Source organism: Equus przewalskii, chromosome 18 (genome assembly GCF_037783145.1).
Source record: "Equus przewalskii isolate Varuska chromosome 18, EquPr2, whole genome shotgun sequence".
NCBI lineage: Eukaryota > Metazoa > Chordata > Mammalia > Perissodactyla > Equidae > Equus > Equus przewalskii.
Window position 1 is genome coordinate 46,792,636 of NC_091848.1, and position 18,104 is coordinate 46,810,739.

Below are 18,104 nucleotides of genomic sequence, written 5' to 3' on the forward strand. Positions count from 1 at the left end.
CGCAGGAAATATTACTTTATAGTCATCTACTATTTTGACCCCAACCAGAATTATACAATTTGATCATCTACTTCATTCAAGAGACTTGGCTCCTAAAGACTTAAGACTATGACAAAAATTCGACTCTAACTTCAAAGGTTGAAGAATCACAAAGTTGATGGACAACATGCCAGAGATTCCTGTACATGCAGCATATAACACCTTGACAGGGGTAGCACTTGGCGATGTCTGATCGCCCCATCTTAAATAGCACTTTTCTTCCTTCATTCCCTGTTACCTCTCCCTGCAGTGTTTCTCTTTAGGGTGCTTGCCTCTCACCATCTGAGAATAACAAGTTCCATGAGAGCAGAGACATTTGTCTGTTGCTGTGTTCCCAAAACTAGATAGCGTCCAACACATAAAAGGCGCTCCATAAACAGTTTTTGAATGACTAAAAGGAAGCTTTTTATTCATTCGAATAAAAGGAAGCTTTATATCACTTTACGTAAAATGTTTTGCCTCAAGTTCGCAATTCCATAATTCAATGCAAGTATAAGATTTAATTTGATGATTTATAGTGCTATATCTTCTGTTTCTACTTCTATTATTATATAAATAGAGATCAGGAGACCTTCTGGTTCATTAGGAGTGTAGATTTTTTCCTTCTGTTCTTTCCTTTAAAGTGATGTCATGGTGAGCACATGGAGCCAAGATGGCGCCGTGAGTAGTCCTCTTTGTCTCTCGCCCTTCGAGTCTACAATTATTTGGACACTGATCGCTTGACAAAGGATATCCAGACAGCATCTCAGGACGTCTGAGACACCCACGTGACTATACATCGGAAGGCGGATGGACTTTCCTCCGGGAGGATGTGGAAATAGGTGAAAACTCTCCGACCCCGACGGGCAGCCTAGTACCCGCAAGCGGCTTTCTTCCAACAGATGCCCCCAGAGGATCCACACACATCTAGGGCAGGAGCGAGAACACAACAGAGGAGCGACGGTGGAAACAGGTGACCAGAACCCTACCTAGAACCCCTGCAATTACTCCTAAACGCAGAGGGAAACTTTGGAGTTGCACACCTGAGCCCGTGGGGAGAGTCTCTCCCCGCCATTGGCGGGGAGACCCAGCCTGGTGCTCGGGGCGCCCGGAGGGTCCCAGAGAGAGACACGGAGGGCACGGATGTCTCCCAGCTGCCGTTGCCTGCCCCGTGGGACTAGGGATTGCCGGAGATCTCGGAGAGGACTGGGGCGGGGGAACTTTCAAAGGCCGGTTCTGCGACCCGGAGGGGAAGCGCCGGAGCTCCGCCAGGCAGCAGACAAAACTCTCTGTCTGCCATTAGCAGAGGGGCCACGCCCAGCATTCAGGGCTCCCGGCAGAGGCCCGGAGAGAAGCCCAGAGGGCGGGGCGACCCCCAGCTGCCGTTGCCCGCCCCGTGGGACTAGGGATTGCCGGAGATCTCGGAGAGGACCGGGGCTGGGGGAACTTTCAAAGGCCGGTTCTGCGACCCGGAGGGGAAGCGCCGGAGCTCCGCCCGGGCAGCAGACAAAACTCTCTGTGTGCCGTTAGCAGAGGGGCCACGCTGAGCATTCACAGCTCCGGGAGAGGCCCGGAGAGAACCCCAGAGGGCAGGGCGACCCCCAGCTGCCGTTGCCCGCCCCGTGGGGCTAGGGATTGCCAGAGATCTCGGAGAGGACCGGGGCGGGGGGAACTTTCAAAGGCCGGTTCTGCGACCCGGAGGGGAAGCGCCGGAGCTCCGCCAGGCAGCAGACAAAACTCTCTGTCTGCCATTAGCAGAGGGGCCACGCCCAGCATTCAGGGCTCCCGGCAGAGGCCCGGAGAGAAGCCCAGAGGGCGGGGCGACCCCCAGCTGCCGTTGCCCGCCCCGTGGGACTAGGGATTGCCGGAGATCTCGGAGAGGAGAGGACCGGGGCTGGGGGAACTTTCAAAGGCCGGTTCTGCGACCCGGAGGGGAAGCGCCGGAGCTCCGCCCGGGCAGCAGACAAAACTCTCTGTGTGCCGTTAGCAGAGGGGCCACGCTGAGCATTCACGGCTCCGGGAGAGGCCCGGAGAGAATCCCAGAGGGCGGGGCGACCCCCAGCTGCCATTGCCCACCCCGTGAGGCTAGGGATTGCTGGAGATCTTGGAGAGGACTGGGGCTGGAGAGAGTTCCAGAGACCCAGCTTAGTAGCCTAGGGGGAAACCCTACAGGCTCACAGCAGCCTTAGGGAAAGCCTCTGCACAGCACCAGTAGAAGGCACCCAGCCGCCAGCCACAAGGCTGGAAGACCCCAGGGCAAAAGCAGCATAGCTAGGTGTACTAACCACAGACTGTAGAAGATGCCAATAGCTCTCCTGCGACCCATAGAGGACAAGTGAGATTTGGTGGGTGCCGACAGCAACGGAGCGACAAATATAAGTGATCCCACCCCTGGCCGCTGGAAAAGCCCATAACACCGTTGCAGACCCCAAGGAGAGAGCGCATCTAGGTGGTCAACAACAGTAGGCACCTGCAGCCTGAAGCCCCCCTGTGACGGCCCCCACGGCAGAGGAGGGAATCCAAAGGGCCACTGTGGCTACGAAGAGGGGCCCAGGCCCAGTTAGCAACTACGGACAGGGTTCCTGGTTGGTGAAGTATAAACAGCTGCTCCCCCCACCGCAGCAGCTGAAACAAGTGAAAGGAGCAACTAAACTCTATCTCCATGCGGAGGCACAAATCAACAACATCAAGCAATATGAAAAAATACATTAAATCTCCAGAACAGAAAGAAAGTAACAAATACACAGAAAACAATCCCAAAGAAAATGAGATATATAACCTAAATGATGATGACTTCAAAACAGCCATCATTAAGATTCTCAATGAGTTAAGAGAGAATTCTGACCGACAACTCAACGAGTTCAGGAGCTATGTCACAAAAGAGTTTGATACGATAAAGAAGAACCAAACAGAAATATTGGAAATGAAGAACACAATAGAGGAGATTAAGAAAAATCTAGATGCTCTGAACAGTAGGGCCGATAATATGGAGGAAAGAATTAGCAATTTGGAAGATGGCAATATAGAATTGTTGCAGGCAGAGGAGGAGAGAGAAGCAAGACTTAAAATAAATGAAGAAACTCTCCGAGAATTATCAGACACAATTAGGAGATGCAACGTAAGGATTATAGGTATACCAGAGGGAGAAGAGAAGGAGAAAGGGGCAGAAAACCTATTCAAAGAAATAATGGCTGAGAACTTCCCAAATCTGGTGAGGGAGATGGATCTTCAGGTGACAGAAGCCAATAGATCTCCAAACTTTATCAATGCAAGAAGACCAACTCCACGGCATATAGTAGTGAAGCTAGCAAAAGTCAACGACAAGGAGAAAATATTAAGGACAGCCAGGCAAAAGAAACTAACCTACAAAGGAACCCCCATCAGGCTATCAGCAGATTTCTCAGCAGAAACTTTACAGGCTAGAAGAGAGTGGAATGATATATTCAAAAATCTGAAGGACAAAAATCTACAGCCGAGAATTCTCTACCCAGCGAAAATATCCTTCAAATACGATGGAGAAATAAAAACTTTCCCAGATAAACAAAAATTAAGGGAGTTCATTGCCACAAAACCTCCTCTTCAGGAAATCCTCAGGAAAACTCTCATTCCTGAAAAATCCAAAAAAGGAAAGGGGCTACAAAACCAAGAGCAGAGGAGATAAGTAGAAGGACAACAACAGAGAGTAGCAGCTCTACATCAGAACAGATTAAACCATGGGACGAGAAACAAAGGAAACTGAACAAAACCAGAAAACAAGACACAAAATGGTAGTGGTAGGCCCCCACGTCTCAATAATCACTCTAAATGTAAATGGATTGAACTCCCCAATCAAAAGACACAGAGTGGCAGGATGGATCAAAGAACAAGTTCCAACAATATGCTGCCTCCAGGAAACACACCTCAGCCCCAAAGACAAACACAGACTCAGAGTGAAGGGATGGAGAACAATACTCCAAGCTAATAATGAACAAAAGAAAGCAGGTGTCGCTATACTAATATCAGACAAGGTAGATTTCAAAGCAAAACAGATAAAGAAAGACAAAGAGGGACAGTATATAATGATAAAAGGGACTCTCCACCAAGAAGACATAACACTTATAAATATATACGCACCCAACACAGGAGCACCAAAATTTGTAAAGCAACTCTTAATAGAACTACAAGAAGACATCAACAACAATACAATAATAGTAGGGGACCTCAACACACCATTAACACCAATGGACAGAACATCCAGACAGAAAATCAACAAGGAAATAATAGAATTAAATGAAAAATTAGACCAGATGGACTTAATAGATATATATAGAACACTTCATCCAAAAACAGCAGGTTACACATTCTTCTCAAGTGCACATGGAACATTCTCAAGGATTGACCATATTTTGGGAACCAAAGCAAACATCAATAAATACAAGAGAGTTGAAATAATATCAAGCATCTTTTCTGATCATAACGCTATTAAACTAGAAATCAACTACAAGAAAAAAGCAGAGAAAGGTGCAAAAATGTGGAGACTAAACAACACGCTTCTCAACAAACAATGGATCATTGAAGAAATTAAAGAAGAAACCAAATATTATCTGGAGACAAATGAAAATGAGAACACGACATACCAAATCATTTGGGATGCAGCAAAAGCAGTCCTAAGAGGGAAATTCATCGCAATACAGGCTCACCTCACTAAACAAGAAAAAGCTCACGTAAGCAACCTCAAACGACACCTAACAGAACTAGAAAAAGAAGAACAAACAAAGCCCAGAGTCAGTAGAAGGAGGGAAATAATAAAAATAAGAGCAGAAATAAACGATATTGAAACAAAAAAGACAATAGAAAGGATCAATGAAACAAAGAGTTGGTTCTTCGAAAGAATTAACAAAATTGACAAACCCCTAGCCAGACTCACCAAGAAAAGAAGAGAGAAATCGCAAATTAATAAAATCAGGAATGACAGAGGAGAAATCACAACAGATACCAATGAAATACAAGAGATCATAAGAGAATACTATGAAAAACTATATGCCAACAAATTAAACAACCTGGAAGAAATGGACAAATTCCTAGACTCCTACAATCTCCCCAAACTGAATCAGGAAGAAATGGAGAATCTGAATAGACCAATCACAAGTAAGGAAATAGAAACGGTAATCAAAAACCTCCCCAAAAACAAGAGTCCAGGACCAGACGGCTTCTCTGGAGAATTCTACCAAACATTCAAAGAAGACTTAATACCTATTCTCCTCAAACTGTTCCAGAAAATTGAGAAAGATGGAGAACTCCCTAACACATTCTATGAAGCCAACATCACTCTGATCCCCAAACCTGACAAGGACAACACAAAGAAGGAGAACTACAGGCCGATATCACTGATGAACATAGATGCAAAAATCCTCAACAAAATTTTGGCAAACCGATTACAGCAATACATCAAAAAGATTATACACCATGATCAAGTGGGATTTATACCAGGGACACAGGGATGGTTCAACATCCGCAAGTCAATCAACGTGATACACTACATCAACAAAATGAAAAACAAAAACCACATGATCATCTCAATAGATGCAGAGAAAGCATTCGACAAGATCCAACACCCATTTATGATAAAAACCCTCAGTAAAATGGGTATAGAAGGAAAGTACCTCAACATAATAAAGGCCATATATGATAGACCCACAGCCAACATCATACTCAATGGACAAAAGCTGAAAGCCATCCCTCTGAGGACAGGAACAAGACAAGGGTGCCCACTTTCACCACTCCTATTCAACATAGTACTGGAGGTGCTGGCCAGAGCAATTCGGCAGGAAAAAGAAATAAAAGGAATCCAAATAGGTAACGAAGAAGTAAAACTCTCGTTGTTTGCAGACGACATGATCTTATACATAGAAAACCCCAAAGAATCCACAGAAAAACTATTAGAAATAATCAACAACTACAGCAAAGTAGCAGGGTATAAAATTAACGTGCATAAATCAGTAGCATTTCTATACACTAACAATAAACTAACAGAAAAAGAACTCAAGAACTCTATCCCATTCACAATCGCAACGAAAAGAATAAAATACCTTGGGATAAACTTAACCAAGGAAGTGAAGGATCTATACAATGAAAACTACAAGACTTTCTTGAAAGAAATAGGCGATGACATAAAGAGATGGAAAAACATTCCTTGTACATGGATTGGAAGAATAAACATAGTTAAAATGTCCATACTACCTAAAGCAATATACAGATTCAATGCTATCCCAATCAGAATCCCAAGAACATTCTTCACAGAAATTGAACAAACAATCCTAAAATTCATATGGGGCAACAAAAGACCGCGAATTGCTAAAGCAATCCTGAGCAAGAAAAACAAAGCCGGCCGAATCACAATCCCCGATTTCAAAACTTACTACAAAGCCACAGTGATCAAAACAGCATGGTACTGGTACAAAAACAGGTCCACAGATCAATGGAACAGAATTGAAAGCCCAGAGATAAAACCACACATCTATGGACAGCTAATCTTCGACAAAGGAGCAGAGGGCCTACAATGGAGAAAAGAAAGTCTCTTCAACAAATGGTGCTGGGAAAACTGGACAGCCACATGCAAAAGATTGAAAATTGACCATTCTTTTTCACCACACACCAAAATAAACTCAAAATGGATCAAAGACCTAAAGATTAGGCCTGAGACAATAAGTCTTTTGGAAGAGAATATAGGCAGTACACTCTTTGACATCAGTTTCAAAAGAATCTTTTTGGACACTGTAACTCCTCAGTTGAGGGAAACAATAGAAAGAATAAACAAATGGGACTTCATCAGACTAAAGAGCTTCTTCAAGGCAAGGGAAAACAGAATGGAAACAAAAAAACAGCTCACTAATTGGGAAAAAATATTTACAAGCCACTTATCCGACAAAGGGTTAATCTCCATAATATACAAAGAACTCACACTGCTTAACAACAAAAAAACAAACAACCCGATCAAAAAATGGGCAGAGGACATGAACAGACATTTCTCAAAAGAAGATATGAATATGGCCAATAGACACATGAAAAGATGTTCATCATCGCTAATCATCAGGGAAATGCAAATCAAAACTACACTAAGATATCACCTTACCCCCGTTAGATTGGCAAAAACATCCAAAACCAAGAACGACAAATGTTGGAGAGGTTGTGGAGAAAGAGGAACCCTCATACACTGTTGGTGGGAATGCAAACTGGTACAGCCACTATGGAAAACAGTATGGAGATTTCTCAAAAAGTTAAAAATAGAAATACCCTATGACCCAGCCATCCCATTACTGGGTATCTATCCTAAGAACCTGATAACAGATATCTCAAGAGTCCGTTGCACCCCTATGTTCATTGCAGCATTATTTACAATAGCCAAGACATGGAACCAGCCTACATGCCCACAAACTGATGATTGGATAAAGAAGATGTGGTATATATACACAATGGAATACTACTCAGCCATAAAAAAAGACGAAATTGGCCCATTCACAACAACGTGGATGGACCTCGAGGGCATTATGTTAAGCGAAATAAGTCAGTCAGAGAAAGACGATCTCTATATGACTCCACTCATAGGTGGAAATTAGTATATTGAGAAGGAGATCTGATCGGTGGTTACCAGGGAAAAGGGGGGGGTGGGGGGAGGGTACGGAGGGGGAAGTGGTGTACCCACAACATGACTAACAAAAATGTACAACTGAAATCTCACAAGCTTGTAATCTATCATAACATTAATAAAAAAATAAATAAATAAAGTGATGTCATGGTTAGGTTACCTTCTGGGGTTTTGCCATCTCTCCTTTTAACAGTATTTGCTTGGTACGCACTTACAATTTTTGTATTTTAACTATATGCAGGTGCTAAGAAGGATGCCAAATAAATGTAAGACTACTCCATGTTCTCAGAAGCTTAAAAATCTTCTTGGAAGAACAAGAACCATATTTGAAATAAAAAAGGATCAAAATAGAGATGCTTTACAGAATACCTCTCAGAAAGAGGAGAGCGGTTCACATTGAAGCTTCTGGGGAAACTCTATGGAAGAAATAGGACAGAGCGCAGACGTTGAAGAATGAGCTGAATGTGGACACATGCAGTGAGGACCTGCAGAGAAAGGGTCAGAGGTAACAGGTGGTTCAATCTGTGGGCGAGTGAAAACCACCATGTGCTCCTGCCTTCGTCCTGCGCACCAGCTGCTCTGCCCTATCCTGTACTCTTGTCATCTCCTAAACATTGTACGCCGGGCCCAGCACCACTCATCTCACCTATACTCACTCCTTAAGTGATTTCTCCCAGTCTCATGCTTTAGATAGCCTTCCAAATTTATAATTTCGGGCCCAGCCCTCCTTGAAGTCCAGACTCATGTACCAACAGCCTGCTCAGCCTCTGTACCAGGGGGTCTAAAGGAACTTCAAACAAAGCACGTGGTTGTCTTGCCACAACTACTCCTATCAGCTCTATCCAAAATATACACCAAAGAGGATGGCTTCTCTGCACCTACACTGCTCCTGGCACCCTGATCCCAGCTACGCGCCTTTCCCTTGCACTAGCACGTGATCTCCCTAAGTGACCTCCCTGCTGCCATTCTTGCTCCAGACTCTACTCTCCACGTAGCACCCACAGCCATCCCCTTAAATCATGTATCAGGTCTCGCTGCATCCTTGCTTAAAACCAGTCAACACAGCTCTTCTGGGACACGTGTGAAACAATTCCTGCTTCAATGCCTACGTACTTGCTGTTCCCTCTGCTTAGAATGTTCTTCCTCTCCTCCAATATTGAGTGACTTTCTTCCCTCACTTCACTTAGGATCCTTATCCTTGACCCAAATCTAAAATGGCCTCCTTTCGTCCATCACCTTTAACTCCCTTCCCTTTTAAAAAATCTCTTCCAAGCACATATCTAGGTACAGGTATATTTATTGGTCTATATTCTTATTGCCTATTTCCAACCACTGGAATTCAAGGTCTGCCAGGTAAGGGAGTGCTCACTGATATACCCCCAGTGACTAGAACAATGCCTGGCCGTGAAGAAATATTTCTTGAATGAATGAACTGCCATCCTGTTGGTTAACCTCTCCTTATGTAAGGTGATATCCTGAGTGATGTCATCAAAACCTGGGAGTGAAGAGTCTATACAGAGAATCCACAAGAGAAAGACTGGGCAATCGTAGCAGGGCAGGTGCAGGAGATGGAGCCAAGATGGGGACTGGGAAAATGAGGATGAAAGGACAGCCAGGCAATCCAGCACATCCTGCCAGACAGAGGATCTTGGACTCATGCAGACTCTAGCGGACTCTAGAGCCAAGAGAACATACCAAGCAAGATTTTCCAGGTGTCACACAGTGGCTGCCACGGGAAGCCTCTTTCTGGGGAGGGCCTGATCCAACAAAGAGAGAGTCTCCGACGCAAATGGACTCTGTGCAAATTGGCTACAAAATCAGCACTGGAGTTTTACATGAAGAGAAAGTCAGCAGCAGTGCTGTGGAGAGTATAACTGACTGATGCTTGTTTATCTTTTCCAATGGACCGTGAGCTTCTAAGGGGAAGAGACTGCCTGGTTCTCTATCATTCCTGGTACAAAGTCTGCACTTTCAGGGAACATTTGAGAGATGAGCTGAAAGAAGGGAGAAGAATTGGATCATTAGTCTCTTTTTGGCTTTACCTAATGGCCCGGAGAGCAGCAGCAGCAGCAGGATTTTCCCCTGCAAATCTGATTGATATACATCTTTTGTACGCCTTAAATTGCCAATGGCTAAGACTTTGAACCCAGTACTGTTCCCCTCTTCCCACCCTAGAACTAACTCCCAAAAGCAGCAAATTGATATGCCCACAAGTTTTACAATTCTCACAGAATAGCAACCAATAAAGATATGAACTTTGTTAAAAAGTTTAAATAAGCCATTAGGTCATTCACATATCTCCTTAACCTCTGCTAAGGCAAGATCCTTCAATTTGCTGGAATTAGGAGTTTGACATTTTCTTAATTAAACAACTTTCCATCTGGAAAAAAGTACCTTGAAGATTCCCCCCAATAAACTTTAATGTAATTAAAAATAAATAAATTAAAAAGAACATTGAAATTGTTCTTAATAGTTTTGGCCACTATCCTATCAGGTAAGTTTTATTTTTATGTATTTATTTTCTAAAGTATACTTACCTTTCAATTTTCAGTTAAACACGTGACCTTGTTGACACTTCAGGGCCAATTTCAGAGTGTTTCTTTTGGGGGATTACCCTTTCTCAGAGGCTCTCTGGGCTACAGCAGCATGCTGAGTTCACAGCCATCGCGGGCTTTCCCCTTGACCTTGCTGTTTATGTCTTTAGTTTGTCCTACATTGTGAATCCTGAGAAGGAGGAGAATTCTTTTTCACACTGAAGAACATATAAACATAGCTTAAGACTGAACGTTGATTAGAGTCTGAAAATGGAAAGGAAAAGCACATAGCCGTGTCCTCAATGTGAGTATTGTTTGTGTCTCTGCCACACAGGTGTGAGAAAATGGCTCTGCGATTTTTCCTGCTGGGGGAACAGGTCATGACAGAGCAGGAGAGGTGGTTTCCCGCCAAGACCACACCGAAGAGCTTGTAGTTTTCCCCCCTTTTCTTTTTTTCTGGTTTCCTCTTGAGCAAATGATTTTCTCAGGCCATAGAACGTTTTGAATCCAGTTCAGTAACATCCACTGAGTGTGACTCTGTGCAAGGGAACCAACTACACGTGACAGAAACTATGGTTTCTCCAGAGTGCCCGGGACAGCAGATTTCCCTGAGTCTTGGTCCCAGGTTGCTGAAGCCTTGGGTGAGTGTGGGTCTGGTCAGCTAGCACACCCCTTTCTGGATGCCTCCTTACAGTCACTTGGATGTTCATCAGATGACTACTCCCCAGCCCAGCGCCTCTAAAGCAATTCTATTTTGCACATTCTTTCCTTTCCTCCCTCCAAATTACTATGCAGACCAATGGCAGACACTTTCTCATCAGTGAATTCCTAAATTAGCATTTCTAAAATCTACTTTTGAATTTTGCTCCTTTTACCTTTCTCTGACTCAACATCAATCTCTCAAATCTCTCTCTCTCTCTCTCTCTCTCTCTCTCTCTCTCTCTCTCTCTCTCTCGTCTCTGCTAATCAGTTCTGTTTCTTTCTTAGGCGACAGAAAGAAATGGAAAGATCTAAGTGGGAGCTTCTTAATGCAGGGAGCTTTTTCAATCACGCACGAGAAATTGAGAATCATTACAAACCACGTATCATGATGGGCTTCTCCAGAAAGGGGTGGATGCTGACTTGCTTCCTAATTGCCCTTATCTAGCATGTACTCCCTGGACTTCCGTGCAGGGCGGGGGCGCTTTTCTCAGGTTCCAGGGACGGGTTCAGGCTCTGAGGTTGAAAAATCCTGAGCAGGGACGAGAAGCCCCCCTTTGCCCGCGTCTGGGTGTGTGCGCGTCTGTGTGTGCGCGCGCGCGGGTGAGAGGGGCGGCGGAGCTTAGGGAAGACGCGGAGGGGGGTTTGTTAGGTCGTCTCCCGCTTATGTGTTTAGCACGCCATCTAGTGGCTGAAGCTCACAGAAGGGAAGAAAGCCTGAGGCTCCCGGAAAGACATCCAGCTCAGGGATGAGCTGGCTTCCCCTCTGGGTGAAATCCCCTTCGCATAAGTGGCTGTATTCCAACTTTACCAGTACACAGGCGACGAATATTGTGTACATCGTTGAGAGGTTGGTGGAAGCCATGAAAAAGGATAAAAGACTTTAAGGACCTATTCAGAAAGGCAAAAAGTATAGCTACACAATTATTCCAGAAAGTAGGGCTCTGGTTGACCAAATAAATGAGACTCTTCTATGAATATGGGAGACACAAAAAGGAGTTGAAGAAAGAGAAGAGAGAGAAGGCGTGGGAAGGAAATGAAGGGGGAGGTAGGGTAACACAATACTGCGTAGACAGTTCTGAATCCAGGTTCAAATTGCAGCTCTCCCACTTCCCATCTGTGCCACAGTAGGCAATTATTTAAACTCATTAAGCCTCAGTTTGTCCATTTGTAAAATGGGGATCATCCCACCTATCTCCTAGGGATGCTGAGGGTTAGACCAAAGAATACATCAATGTGCCAAGCCCAGAGACTCCCATGAAAATGCTCGATAAATGGTAGTTGTTATTAGTAGGGAGAAGACTAACGGAAAAGAAAAGAAGGAGAGGAGGAGGCCTGGTAAGGGATAGGGTGGGAAATGTTATGATGTGAGGAAGGAAATAACATTGAGGACTGTCCAACTTGGCACAAGGCATTTGGCCAACTTAACAGACGAATCCCATGAGAGGGGAAATCTTCTCTGACTCCGGTGGGCAGAGGGTCTCTGTCTGAAGCCCGCTTTGTTACTGTATCTGTAAGTGTCTGAGAGGGCTCCGCAGGAGGGCTTTCCTTCTCGGCACCCCTTGGTCTTCAAGCTGTGGGCTGAGAGCCCAAGACTCAACTCCTTAGAGGTCTTCAATTCAGTCCTGATAGCTTGAGTGAAGGAAAGGCAGATGACCAGTCGGAGACAGGGCTGATCAAGGGGTAGCAGCTAGGGCCCAGGTTTTATTCAGTGGGGGAAGCTAGTAGCGTGGCCTAGCTTGCAAGGAGCCTTCTGGCAACACTGGCTCATCACTGTCTGTGGCAGTTAATACTGGCTGCATTCTCTTGGAGAGCCTAGAAGAAACACCTGTAGAACCTGAGGCATCTTCCCTCCCTGCTAAAGGCTGAATCCCCACGGCAGAGCCAGGAGGGAGATGCACAGAGCTGCCTCCGTCTCTCCTTTGGAACCTGATACGGCTCCTTCTAACGATTGCCGAAAGTCTCAACTGAAGCCTCTGGAGGGCAAAATATTGCAACACTTACAAACACTCATACACACTCATGCCCTCTGAAGAAGCTCTTAGCCTACCATCTCTAGCCAGAGCCCAGAACTGGAGACTACGATGCCCTTTCTCTGATGTAATGGCCGACCTCAATCTCAGGGGGAAAGAGGCCATCGCCTGCATTTCTAACCTTTTACCAGCTTCCTTCCATGCCAAGGAGAAACTAAGAACAAGAACACAGTACTGTAATCTGATCCCCAATTAGCATAAAATAAAAACAACCCAGTCATGTTTTCCACGGGCTTTTCCAACCTCAAACTAAACGCATGAAGCAGGGAGAAAGAGATAAAAATATACACGTGGAACTATAAATATATATACTGTCTGTGTATGTGCCACCAAGAACTCTCACTCAAATGAGAATCTGTCTCTAGGAAAACCAAGCAGCCAGATGCAGAAATCTGAGAATTTTCCCTTTCCGAAGTGCAGTGTGAGTACAGAAAGGAAGGAAAAGTATCCTGGTTACTGGGTATGGAAGGGGTTAAATCCTCAGCCATCCTATTCTAAAGTGATTTATGATGATGTGTAGTGTTTCAAAACTTTCCCCCACCCCGGAGAACAGCCCTCCCCCCATCCACCCCGCCATCACCATCGAGTCCACTCTCAACGTGTTGAAATGGGAAGGAGGCGGTGTTTTGCTGATCTGTTAAATTCTTAGTGAAGTTTCCTTGATTTCCAGTGGCTGCTGTTGTTTGAGTTTGGTTTGGATCAAAACTGAGGTTGTCCTGGCATTTCTGGGACTGAATCCAGGCAAGAGGAAGAAGAAAAAGAAGGAGAAGGAAAAGAGGAGAAAAAAAGGTGGGGAAAAATAAAGGGAGGAGAGAAGTGTAGGAAGAGGAAAAAAAGTCCTTTTTAACATCACATTCCTGTGTTTTCCCTCAGTCTGGAAAACATATTAATCCCAGTGCTTTTACGCTCGGAAACAAAGGGACTAAGCCAGACTGTAGGGGAAAGGGTGATAAGAAGGATCCTGGAACTCTAAAGAGAGAAAGAGCGAGATTCAGAACTAGCTGGGGCTCCACTGTAAGGGACGTCCTGTGTCTGTCGGCACAGGAGATTGGCACACACAGACACACGAGACCGCGCAGAGCCTACAGACAAATGGAGATGCAAAGCCTCAAAAGGACAGCTCCTTTCACTTCATCCTACTTGTCAAGAAGGTAAAAAGACACAGCCAGAAAGAAAAGAAGAAAGCAGCTCAGCCCTCAGGTCAGGACAGGCGGTGGGTCTGTGGTGCGATTTTGGGAGCTGGAGCTGCGGCTCACCCCCTTTGTATCGCTCAGCCTCTCAAAGGAGAGAGAGGGTTGGGAGGAAAAGTGTTTCATCTGGGAAACTGTCCTGGGACCACACTTCAGATTGCTTTTTAAACCCTCTGCATTCCATCTCCATGAGCCACAATGTAAGTGTGTAATCCTTCTGTCTTCGGTGTGTTTGTTTGTTTCTTTGTTGCTTATTGAAGAAATGAAATGGGAATGTAGTCGTAATTAATATGCTCAGTGTGCATTTTCTCTGGAGCATCAGTCAGTTGAAACAGTGCAAGCATGCTGAGTGCAGACCCGAGTTGGGTTTCCTGCTTAATGTAACTGTCTCTGCTAAGCACTGACAAATTACAGGGGTTTAAAAGCAACAGGATCTCATCCTATTTTCCATTCCCTGACCTCTTTCCTTCTGCTTTAACCACCCCTTCCCCCTCCCCTAGGCCAACAGAGAGAGAGAGAGAAAAAAAATGCCCAGCTCTGTTTGCAGTTAAATGATTTTCTTTCTTTTTCCCCCCTCCCCTTTCTGTCTTTTGACCCTGCTGCCTCCCAAAGAGGATTGCACAATGACATGGAGAATGGGACCCAGTTTTACCATGCTGTTGGCACTGTGGCTGGTGTGTGGATCAGAACCCCACCCCCAAGCCATGAATAGAGGGAGCCATGGAGGGCGGAAAGTGCCTCTGGTCTCCCCAGTCAACAGAAGGCCAGCCCGGTTTCTGAGGCACACGGGGAGGTCTCAGGGAATTGCGAGAAGCACTCTGGAAGAACCAAACCTCCAGCCTCTCCAAAGAAGGAGGAGTGTGCCGGTGTTGAGAGTAGCTCAGGCAACCGCACTGCCGGCCCCTTTGGGCATCAATGGAGCCTTGGTGAGACCTGAGCAGAGACCAACAGCCCGGAGCTCTCCGCGTGAGATGGTCCGAGATGAGGGGTCCTTAGCTCGGTCAAGAATGTTGCGCTTCCCCTCGGGGTCCAGCAATCCCAACATCCTTGCCAGCTTTGCAGGGAAGAACAGGGTGTGGGTCATCTCAGCCCCCCACGCCTCGGATAGCTACTACCGCCTCATGATGAGCCTCCTGAAGGACGATGTGTACTGCGAGCTGGCGGAACGGCACATTCAGCAGATTGTGCTGTTCCACCAGGCAGGCGAGGAAGGAGGCAAGGTGCGGAGGATCACCAGTGAGGGCCGCGTCCTGGAGCAGCCCCTAGATCCCAACCTCATCCCAAAGCTAATGAGCTTCTTGAAGCTGGAGAAGGGAAAGTTTGGCATGGTGCTGTTGAAGAAGACGCTGCAGGTAGAAGAGCGCTACCCTTACCCGGTCAGGCTGGAGGCCATGTATGAGATCATCGACCAGAGCCCCATCCGCAGGATAGAGAAGATCAGGCAGAAGGGTTTTGTCCAAAAATGTAAGGCCTCTGGAGTAGAGGGCCAGGTGGTGGCGGAGGGGAACAACGGTGGTGGAGCAGGGAGGCCAGGCCTGAGCAGTGAGAAGAGGAAAGAAGACCAGAGGAGAGCACACGTCCCGCCAACCCGAGAGAGTCGGGTGAAGGTGATGCGAAAACCCGCCACCACTACGGGGGCTCCCCCCTCACCTCCTCCAACCCCAAGGGCCACCACCCTGTCTCCTGCTTCAGTCACAACAGTGACTCGGGCCACCTCTCGGGTGGCAACTGTAGCTGTAAGACCTACAACCACTACAGCCTTTCCGACCACCCAAAGGCCCTGGACCCCTCGGGCGCCTCCCTTCTCAGACGCCCACAGGCCCCCAGCAACAGCGGAGGTGACCACTGCCAGGGCCCCTGTGGCCTCAGAAAATCTCTACCCTCCACCCAGGAAGGAGCAGCACAGGGAGAGGCCACAGACCACCAGGAGGCCCAGCAAGGCCACCAGCTTCGAGAGCTTCACGGCTGCCCCTCCCACCACCGTTGCAGAGCACAGCACAAGGGCTGGCGCGGGGCGGGTCCGGGACAACCGCACAGACAGGCGGGAGCATGGCCCCCGGGACCCAAACGTGGTTCCAGGACCTCACAAGCCAGCAAAGGGGAAGCCTCCCAAAAAGAAGGCCCAGGACAAAATTCTTAGCAATGAGTATGAGGATAAGTATGAGCTCAGCCGGCCTACTGCCTCTCAGCTGGAGGAGGAGCTGCAGGTGGGGAATATTCCCCCCCAGAAAGCAAAGGAGTCGAAAAAGCATGAGAAGCTGGAGAAACCCGAGAAGGAGAAGAAAAAAAAGATGAAGAATGAGAAAGCAGACAAGTTACTCAAGAGTGAAAAGCAGCTGAAGAAGGACAAGGCTGAGAAAAAGAGCAGGCAGGACAGAGAGAAGAGCAAGAAGAAAAAAGCGGGGAGGACAGAGCAGGAAGGCTTCCTGAAACCCACCACCAAACACCTCGCTCCCAGCCCCCGGAAGTCGGCCACTGACCTGCTGGGCTCCTTCGAAGGCAAACGAAGGCTCCTCGTAAGTAATCTTCTGCTTGGCATTGTTCTGTGGGCTGAGGCAGGGCGTGTTAACGTTCGGTTTGTTGTTTTTCTAAAATCACGTTGCTGGATGGCACACTGTGGCTGAACCTGTACCATGTCTAGAAGATCCAAGGAAGAGCAGCCAGGCCAGCAGCTCCTTTTGGTTAAGATGCTCTGAGAACCTCTCTCCACACAGACTCACAGCCCTAAGGGACAGGCAGTGACAGGGGACCTGAAACATGAGCCCAGGGAAGCACCTGTAGTCAGTTTCTTCCAAACCCGTCACTACCACCCCCTATCCTTACTCCTCTCTTTTAAGGGATAGTTCTGGATACAACTTCCTTTTACCAAGTTCAAAGGACAAAGGAAGGAGGAAGGAGTTCCTAAAATGGCATGCATTGACTCCAGTCACAACTTAGGAAAAGGGTTTCTCTCTGCGTGAACTTAGGAACTTAGAAGCATGTGGATGGGGAAATGGCAAGATTCCTTCTTCCCCCCTGATTAGGTCCATATCAAAGATAGGAAGCAGAAAGTAAGGCAGCCTGGGTGGGAGTGGGTATGACCGGGAGTGGGGAAGGGTCCTTATTGGTGTGACCCTCACAAATACTTTTAAAACCGCTTGGCTAAAATCTTCTCCCTTAAAGGCTGCCTCCTCCATCACTGCCCAACTACCAGTAAGAAGCCAGAAGGATGGAGAGTGGGGCACTGGCTTAATTGCTCCCATTTCCAACACCCTAGAGACATTGCTGAATTTGGAGGCAAGATGTCATGTCAGTTTCTCCTGTGCCTCTATAAAATGAGCATGTCTGTGTGTGTGTGTGTGTGTGTGTGTGTGTGTGTGTGTATGAAAAAGGAGACAAGCAGTCCTTACTTCTGCTTTGCCTGGTTCTGAGTACCACATGTGTTGAGCATGTCACATGTCCATCTCAGTAACTCTCTCTTTGGGCCACTACTCGCCACCATTCGAAGAATGATGATAACAGAATCTAGTCAAACCCAAGGAAGACTCTGGACAGGAATAAGCTCCATCCTAAATGTAAGGGCACTTCCTCAGTGATATGACAATGGCTCTTTCTCCTCTCCATGTCCCCTTGCACCTCTTTTAGTGCCCCTCCAAGATTTTACACCTAGCTTCTTAAGGCTCTCATTTACTCCAGACTGTCCAGGAGGAGAAACGTCTGATCCAATTACTTCAGAGAAAAAGGTCAGGAAATTAATGTTGCGTAATGTGAGTCAGGAAGGATTTTCTCAGATACCTGGGTGGTATGAAGCCATCTTGCACCGTTAAGGACAGCATCTATCCTACTGAACGGACAGGGTGATTCCTGGCCCTGCATTCCTGCCACCAAAAGAGACAGGCACTCTTCTCTCAAGGCATCTTTCAGAAGGTCTTTTACTTTTTCCAGTTTGGCCTAAATGTGGGTTAATGATGTAAACAGAGCAACTCTGGTGTCCATTTATCTGGTTTCAAAAAGTTTAAATGTGCAT

General features: G+C 46.5%; 1 protein-coding gene and 2 long non-coding RNA genes across 6 annotated transcripts in view; 2 read left to right on the top strand and 1 right to left on the bottom strand.

Annotated features, from left to right (window-relative positions):
• LOC139076920 (uncharacterized) overlaps positions 1-10,094 on the top strand; it is a 32,371-nt gene extending 22,277 nt beyond the window's left edge. Inside the window, exon 3 of the long non-coding RNA XR_011528974.1 lies at positions 7,884-10,094. This is a non-coding gene — a long non-coding RNA (uncharacterized lncRNA). The remainder of the gene's footprint in view (positions 1-7,883) is intronic.
• LOC139076919 (uncharacterized) overlaps positions 1-10,901 on the bottom strand; it is a 34,286-nt gene extending 23,385 nt beyond the window's left edge. The window contains exon 1 of the long non-coding RNA XR_011528973.1: positions 10,180-10,901. This is a non-coding gene — a long non-coding RNA (uncharacterized lncRNA). The remainder of the gene's footprint in view (positions 1-10,179) is intronic.
• A 2,198-nt stretch (positions 10,902-13,099) lies between these two features.
• The window catches only part of CCDC80 (coiled-coil domain containing 80), a 35,307-nt gene continuing 30,302 nt past the window's right edge, over positions 13,100-18,104 (top strand). Inside the window, exons 1-2 of one of the 4 annotated variants that reach the window (XM_008530143.2) lie at positions 13,100-14,059; positions 14,711-16,614. In XM_008530143.2, coding sequence (XP_008528365.1) covers positions 14,722-16,614 — 1,893 coding nt within the window. In that variant the 5' untranslated portion in view covers positions 13,100-14,059; positions 14,711-14,721. Of the gene's footprint in view, positions 14,299-14,710; positions 16,615-18,104 lie in introns of all 4 variants that reach the window. The other 3 variants (XM_008530116.2, XM_008530125.2, XM_008530134.2) reach the window with 3 other exon arrangements.